Source organism: Oncorhynchus mykiss, chromosome 2 (assembly GCF_013265735.2).
Source record: "Oncorhynchus mykiss isolate Arlee chromosome 2, USDA_OmykA_1.1, whole genome shotgun sequence".
NCBI classification, from domain to species: domain Eukaryota; kingdom Metazoa; phylum Chordata; class Actinopteri; order Salmoniformes; family Salmonidae; genus Oncorhynchus; species Oncorhynchus mykiss.
The window spans coordinates 91,667,814-91,676,643 of record NC_048566.1 but is presented as its reverse complement, the minus strand read 5'-3'; the positions used below and the strand labels follow the sequence as shown (position 1 = coordinate 91,676,643).

Sequence of the window (8,830 nt, the reverse complement as noted above, 5' to 3'; positions counted from 1 at the left end):
TGACTTTCCAATTGTTTATTATTATTCAGACCAAGGCTCAACAAGGCTGTTTTTGTGATTAATTGTTGGTCTAATCAATGACTTTTTACTCGATTCGATTCGTAATTTTTACTATAATGATATTTAGATTATTTTCTGAAGGACTTAATAAATGACGGTGCATGAAATTAGTTTTATTTTGAGCAACAGATAAACCAACATTGCAACCATAATTTATCCTGGGTCTGGTTTTTGAATTCACTTTTAAAATATTTCATTAATAGATGCGATCCTTTGTTATGGCAAGCCTGCAGCAATGACAACATCATGTCCACTTTCAAGAACTTGCGGGTTGTGGCAGGAGTTCTCATTCCACCGCCCACCTACGGACCAAACCGCCGCGAACTTTTCGCATTTTCTCCTCAGCATGAGGTCGCATGGCGAGGTCACCTTAGAAGCCCAATAAGACTCCCCCCTGCTACTTAAGAGCACTCATATTTATTTATATTTTTCCTCGAGTGGCACCATCCAACCCCAGGTATTATCACTGACCCGATAGCGAACCGTAGCTAAATATGGTCTGCATGGCAGGTGGTAGGCCCACGAGATGGAAGGAGGGGGAAGATGGTTTCTGTTCTTGGCAATATAATTATTGTCATTATATGGAGAGGAACTTGTCTTCCTGTTGTTTTTTAAGCACGGTGGTCATATGTACTATTTGGTTTCCTGCAGACTTTTCCTCGTCAATGTATTATATGTATCTTTAATATAGCCTATATTTAATTCATTCAAAGGTTATGCATAGCCTTATTTTATGACTTTGTTCAATAGTTTGCATTGAGCCCCTATCACCCCAAATCGTTAGACTAGAATATATACTGAAAAAGAATCACACACGCCCGTGCACACACACACACACACACACACACACACACACATATGCACACTGACATATAAATTCACTCAAGTGGTTGTTATCAAAACCATACCACGAATGCAGTCCTATAACAAGTAAATAGGTAAATTATCTCATTCTCTGTCCATACTGACATATAGCCTAACTTTCGTTGTCTTTGTTTGGTCTGCTAAATTGGACAGAGCATTGCATTGCTTGTTAAAGATCCGTACAAAAATATGCTGTCCACATGGTTTCGTGCGAGTTGCAGTGGGTAGCCATGGATTCTCACTAAATCCGATTAACATTGCTGAACATTGAGACACGACACACAGATTCCATTGACATGTAAATACCATCCCAGTAAACATATGAATTCGTTTCCCTGAAGTTAAATATATTTTTACCAAAGTGTCCTGTTGTGATATAATTGTGCACGTTATAACTGCATAGCTATTAGCTCTGAAATACTGGAATCACAATTGAGGCACACGCAAATTTGAGCTATTACTAAATATGATGCATTAAATTGGTCTAAATTCATTATGAGTTTTAAGCAGGTAGACCTACTTTATAAGGATCACCGTTATTATCGTTTTTTTTTTAAATCCCGTTTTAAAAATGTGCACATATAGAGAGGCCTGTTGTAACATCTTAAACTACACTACAATTTCTTGCGCTGACAGTGTAATAAATAATGCATGCATGCTTCATGTGTTAGGATATAGATTTAAAAATACATCTGATTGTAATATGTACAATAGGCCTATGTTTAACCAAACAATGCATTTCAATAGATTAAAAAGCCTCGCATAAACATAATGTGTTTGCTGCGTAAATGCAGCAAATGCGATGAAACGTGACAACACAAATGCAAATCGAATACACATAATTTTTGTTATTATTATTATACAGTAGGCCTTAGGAATTACCACAACATTGAGCGCATGTACAACTCTCTTTCAAAACACACAAATAAGTCCGTCTTCATTTCTAGAATGTATCTAAAAGACCCACCAGCAATTTGCATCGGCCTATAATTCACAATTTTGTAGAGAAAGTATAGCATTTAGCTCGTCTTTTCAGTTCGCTGCAGCTAGCGACTGGAACGAGCTGCAACAAACACTCAACTTGGACAGTTTTATCTCAATCTCTTCATTCAAAGACTCAATCATGGACACTTACTGACAGTTGTGGCTGTTTTGCGTGATGTATTGTTGTCTCTACCTTCTTGCCATTTGTGCTGTTGTCTGTGCCTAATAATGTTTGTACCATGTTTTGTGCTGTTACCATGTTGTGCTGCTGCCATGTTGTGATGCTACCATGTTTTTGTCATGTTGTACTGATACCATGCTGCGTTGTCATGTGTTGCTGCCTTGCTATGTTGTTGTCTTAGGTCTCTCTTTGTGTAGTGTTGTGTTGTCTCTCTTGTCATGATGTGTGTTTTTGTCCTAATATATTTATATTATTTTTCTTATTTTTAATTCCTTTCGCCGTCGCCGCAGGAGGCCTTTTGCCTTTTGGTAGACCGTCATTGTAAATAAGAATTTGTTTTTAACTGACTTGCCTAGTTAAATAACAAAAACATTTCACATTTAAAAGCATAGTTTTTAAGGCTAAAACATATCATAAAAGTTGTTACACAATGTAAATTAATATTTTCATAAATATATTGCCATGATAATAAAGTTATTCAGTTTATTAGCAATAATTTCAACCAATAACTGGAATGACCATCAAGTGAGTGTCTAAGACCAATGTCCGTTTCCATGCGCTCTAACAAATTGTATGTGCAGTCTCAACTTGCAGTAGGCTAGATAAATCATTACCCCACTTTATTTGGGGTGGCTCAACATGTTGTAAATTTAAGTCAATTCGATTGTTTCCTTTAAGCCCAATTCTAGGGTCTAGAATCACTTAAGTGTGTTTGGTTTGGACTGTGCGGGTGGGAGGAGTTCCGACTGCTCCATATTCAAAAGTGGGGAGGGAGGCTTCTTCAAGGAACCCCCTCTCCTCCCGTTATAAAGAGACCACAGTGCCTTCAAGACAAGACATATTAACGGCTTTGAACAATTATTGTGTTATCGGGGTAGCCGATATAGCTCTTCAAATTTGTTGAACGTCGACAGAACTTATTTATGGTCAGTTGACAAGGTTCTGTGAGCGACGAGATCTCGGGAAGGAGATCATGGAATACATGAACGATAAATTCGCATTGAAAAGTCAAGCGATTAAGGGCAGCGACTACTACATGGGCTCTGGCGGCGCGCTGGACCAAGTTATGGAGAGTTTGGACAGTGTGCAGTACTACAGCAAGACCTCGCCCAAGTGTGTGCAGGCCTTCGGGATACAGAGCAGCGAGCACCACTCGCGAATGGAGCGGTCCTCGCCTTGCGGAGACCAACACGGTTAGTTACTGGAACCTTTTCCACTCACGATGCATAAAACGCTACCAAATATATTTTTTTAACTGTCGCTGAAATTGGTAGGCTATGAGATGTGTTACGATGCATTAGGCCTATAACTAAATGTACATGCATTATAGTCTATACTTGCAAGTAAAGTGTTACCCACGTTTTTTGTTCTCAAAATTGTGCCTGAGAAATGAACATGGTAGGCTACTTGTGCGTAAATTCCTCACATCTCCACATTTATGTGCCATATCTCAAACAAGTTTTTTTGAATGTTATGTGATTCTTATTGCTCTAAATCCATAAACTATTGAATTGCGGCAATTGAGTTATTTTTTTATATTGCCAAGCTAGCAACACATTGAAAGAGCAATGGGCAGATGTGATCATATTTAAAATCTACCTGTTTAAATGAGGAATGGAAGTATGTTTATAGGCTCACATTATTGTGGTTTTGTAAATATTATTTTACATCACCAAAACTGAAATATAACCGTACTGCAAAATATTTCACATTCACCGCATATAGGTTACATAACAAATATGCCTACATGCAACATCTCATCTCATCTCATGTAAATAGATTCGTCAATGGCCTATTATTTATAGCCTCACTCATCTGTCATAGATTACTTAATATGGCACATGCCTATATTTTTGCAACATCTGCGTTATTCATTGATTTATAATACAAATAATACCTTTTATTTTTCTTTCATATAGCGAATTATGGTGTCCAGAAAACGGAAGATACCTTGCACGCGGACCTTGGAAGGTCGATCGACAACTGTTGCAATCTGAGGGCCTCGCCGGTAACGGCGTGTCAAGAGAAAACGGATTTGGACGAAATGGGTGACAAGTGTGACAGTAACGTATCGAGCAGTAAGAAGAGGCGACACAGGACGACATTCACGAGCGCACAGCTGGAGGAGTTGGAGAAGGTGTTTCAGAAAACTCATTACCCAGATGTTTATGTGAGAGAACAACTGGCGATGAGGACGGAACTAACCGAGGCCAGAGTGCAGGTAATATAGACCTACTCTCACTGTCCTTCCGTTGTTCTAGTGCCACGTTGTTTAGGAACAGAATCGGGAACATCACATGTAGCTTACTATTGACTGAGATCACTTTGGTCTTATTTTAGGTCTATTAAAACAATTTGTTATGTATTTAGAATGTACAAAATAAGTAGGCCCAAGGTTATTTAATGTAGTGCAATGCAGGCCATTTAGGCTTTTTAACCATATTTTTTGAGCATATTTTAAGAATTACTACTGTCAATTAAGAATTGATCCTCGATTTCTTTATTGGCTCTGTATTTGTGTGACGGCTTGGTGAACTTTAAATGTCATCTAACAGAGCAATAGGTTAAGACAACGCTGAAAAAGAAGGGTACATGTTGACCAATTTCTTTATTGACAAAGTTTGCTTATTTTGTATCTCTCGTTCCCGTTTTAGGTGTGGTTTCAAAACAGAAGAGCCAAGTGGAGAAAAAGAGAACGTTATGGACAGATTCAACAGGCAAAAAGTCACTTTGCAGCCACATACGACATATCCGTGTTGCCAAGAACAGACAGTTACTCACAGGCAAGTTTGCTCTTTCACCAGAACAACAATTTTATTTGCCACTATTGAATCGTTTTTTTTTGTCTCCGTCTTCTGTAAAATCATATAATCTGAAATTAAACATATGGTTTTGGTAGGCTATACTAAGTTCTAATTATTGTTAATAATGACCTAATATCATTTGTGGAGCATGTCGTGCGTTAAAATGGAATAGGTTAGACTATAAATAAGTGCTGTTGACCGCCACAAACCCTTGATAGATTGACCAACTCTGACGGCGGGTTCGATTTATCATGCACCATATTTCAGATAAGATTTCCAAAGTTGATTAGAAGGTATCTCGGCAAACCACTGAAAGCCAACATTAAACGTTAAAGCCATAACGGGCTGCCAGAAAGCATTACTCAAAAATAAAATGTATAAAGCCTTCATTCCTGTAAATAATGAAACATGTTTAACTTTGTCTGACCCATCAAAATCCTTAGTTGGGGTGTGGTCACGCCGTCAGTGTAGAACGCGTTAGTCGCGTTTGAAGTAAATAGACTACTCTTACAGACTAACGTCGTTGAAGAGGATTAGCTTTGAAGATGTAAAGGCGTACAGCCAGGCTCTCAATGTCCTGTCCTAAATCCATGCCTGAATTCCCTCTCATATGTTTCTCATATTAACACTAGAATAAAGCCATCGCCTTTAATATAGTTTATCCAGATATATTACTTACTATAGAGGGCACTGACGCCAAGTGGTGGATTGAAACATGCCCAATATTTTACTGTTTGTTTCAGACCATGACTAAATCCATTTGAAAGTTGATGATTTCTTCCTTGTACATACTGTAGGGGGAACATGAGTTACATTTTTTGGGGGTTGGACATGGACATTTCTATGAAAGAGTATGATCTGTATTGGTTTTAAAATGTGAAGTTTGTGTAAAATTGTTGCTATATTTATAGATGGTTGAGGTCATATCTGATATGCTCTCTGATGTCATATGTTTAGGGAAATAATTTTGTTTGCAACCAGTTGAAAATATAAACGCTAACAAATCGTCATTACTTATAACCACCAAACCAGACCACAATCTTCACCTGCACCACAATTAATTGTCTTTCTAATATTTGCTAAATTTGTCTGTAAACCAACATTTGGCAGTAGCCTACTGTAGTTCCAGCCCAGTGGTACACTCTTAGAAAAAAGGGTTCCAAAAGGGTTCTTTGGCTGTCCCCATAGGATAACCCTTTATGGTTCCAGGGAGAACCCTTTATGGTTCCAGGGAGAACCCTTTATGGTTCCAGGGAGAACCCTTTTTGGTTGCAGGTAGAACCCTTTTGGGTTCTAGATAGAACCCTTTTGGGTTCAGATCTTACAGATATGATTTTTCCAGGTTAATCAGGAATACAATTTGTGACATCTGGACTGAAATCTGAAATGTAAGCTTCGGCTATAGGCTATCTGAAGTAGCACTTTATAAAAAGAAGATACCCTCAATATACTGTAGAATAGAATAACTTCAACGCAATGTGGACATTTCCCTATGGCCTCACAATGGCAAAATACTAAACATCAGTAGCACTTCATAATCAAAGCCAAGACCAATCAACTTCTCTGGTAGAATAATAAATAACCAGATAATTAATGATCTGTTTTATTTTACTCCACAGATCTCCAACAACCTGTGGCCCAGCCCTGCTCCCAGTGGCTCTGTGGTCTCCTCCTGCATGCTCCCCCGTGGATCTCCCCCATGTGTCACCTCGTATTCCCACTCCCCCCGCTCCGCAGCCGACCACGGGTACGTGGGCTTCCCCAACCAGCAGAACCAGTTTGGACACGTCTCCCTCAACAACTTCTTCACGGCCGACTCCCTCCTCACGCCCTCGCCCAATGGACACCCATTCGAGACCAAGCCTGAATTTGAGAGACGCTCATCCAGCATTGCTGTGCTGCGGATGAAGGCTAAGGAACATGCGGCCAACATATCCTGGGCCATGTGATTGTGAATGTCTCTTCTGCATGTCCAGCCAGCTGACTGACTCACAGCCTCTCTAACTTTAGCATTACTACTGCGCACGTTTATAACCCCCAATGTTGACTGACAGAAATCTGACTGTGACACTGATTGATTGAAGAGGACATACAGAAGTCAAAATAATGTAGGCCTAGATACTGATAACTGACTGGTTGTCTCCGAGACTGTAGAGACATGAAGCCTCTCCATGGAGTCAACAAACTGTGAACCTGTTGGTCAAAAGAGTCAAATGTCAGAGGAGATGAACTGCTTCAAGATTTAAAGGTCTGCTCATCGAGGTTGAGCAGTGCATTTCAGTTCACAACACACAGATGAAATTTACTTTCAGGTTAACACCCGATGTTAAACAATGCATTGCTGAAAATGTACCCCTCTGTGACTTGAAAACTCTGAGCCGGTTCGAGCACTCCATTAAGAGTGGTGCAGCGGTCTAAGGCACTGCATCTCAGTATTAGAGGCGTCACTACAGACCCTGGTTTGATTCCAGGCTGTATCACAACCGGCCGTGATTGGGAGTCCCATAGGGCGGCGCACAATTGGCCCAGCGTCGTCTGGGTTAGGGTTTGGTCGGGGTAGGCCGTCATTGTAAATAAGGATTTGTTCTTAACTGACTTGCCTAGTTAAATAAAGGTTAAATAAAATACATAAATAAAAAGCATGCTTTGTATGTCCAGGAAATAATCCATCTAAAGATCAACTATAGTATGTCCTATAAGTTGAGGACAGTGTGAATATTGTAATTCCCTGTGCTTTATAATTCCATTGCCCTACAGTCACTAAAACGATGCACACACATCTTAGAGGTAGAAGGCCGTGTTGTTATGATTCTGGATGGTCAGACAGCTAGCAACAATGACAAAAAAGCTGCTATGTGGGGAATCGTAGGTGGCTCGTTTCAGCTCGTTGTCTTGTTATTGATATCATGTCTTGTTCCGAGTTGTTTTGACTCAAGCCACATCTATGCTAATATGGCAAAAATTCACTAGCTAGCTAACCAACAACTGTAACAATGTATCTGAGAGACAACTGCTCATTGTGAAAATGTATTTATGTTTTTAATAAACATTTGGAGACTAAATATATACGTTGTCAACAATCTTGTCTGTTTTGCCCCAAGGGTATTGCACGTATTGGTTTTGTCACAAACAACCCAACCTTCTACTGTATACCACTCAGGACTTTCAGAGCAGAACAGAAATGAAATGGACTGACTTACTAACATGTCTGCAGTGTGCCTTGCGGTAAAGCTATGTAACCTCATTAGCTGTGTCTGTGTTGTGCTACAAGGCCCCAGCACAGGAAGCAGTTAGACATTTTGTCATTATAATTTCTATTAAAATGATCAAATAAAAAGATAATAAAAACCTCAATTGTGATAGATTATGTTTTATTATATTCACACAGTTTAGGATTCACTCATTGTAGACAAGGAATAATCTGCTTTACAGGGATGTAACCATAGCGTTACACTACAGTAATATACTGTAATTTAACTATTGACGTACCTAGTATAATGTGTATAATCTACATGGAAATTAGAATTATCATTAAAAAAACTTCAGGCACTGCATCTCTTCAGATACAATATAAATCGTTGATATTATTATCCGACTTAATCCCCCTCTCCCCCCTATAGTCACATGTATTCCTATTATCCCACCACATGGAAACAGGAGCATGTTCTCTGCCTTTCTCCTCTGCTGAGGGCTGACGTCAGCCCTTTGTGTTTCTCTCTCTCTGAGATCACTGTCTGTTCTGTAGCGGATAGCGTCTCATCGTGCAAAACCTGTCCATATGAACAGTATGCTTGCTTTAAGTGTAACTTATGTCAGATGCTTTGACATTGCACTACCTTTGTTTTCCTAGGGACACTACTTCACTTCCTGGTTATTGTCAATAAAAAGTATGCATCAGAGTATTTTATCTAGGAAATACAGTACACGTGTCAAAACA

General features: G+C 39.3%; 1 protein-coding gene across 1 annotated transcript; it reads left to right on the top strand.

The window, feature by feature from the left end:
- The first annotated feature begins 2,913 nt into the window (after positions 1–2,913).
- On the top strand, positions 2,914–8,247 carry alx1 (ALX homeobox 1). The gene is made up of 4 exons (XM_021576768.2): positions 2,914–3,282; positions 4,009–4,310; positions 4,744–4,872; positions 6,513–8,247. Exons 1-4 carry the CDS (start codon positions 3,063–3,065, stop codon positions 6,840–6,842), a joined length of 981 nt encoding a protein of 326 aa, XP_021432443.1. The 5' UTR covers positions 2,914–3,062; the 3' UTR covers positions 6,843–8,247.
- The last annotated feature ends 583 nt before the right edge of the window (positions 8,248–8,830 follow it).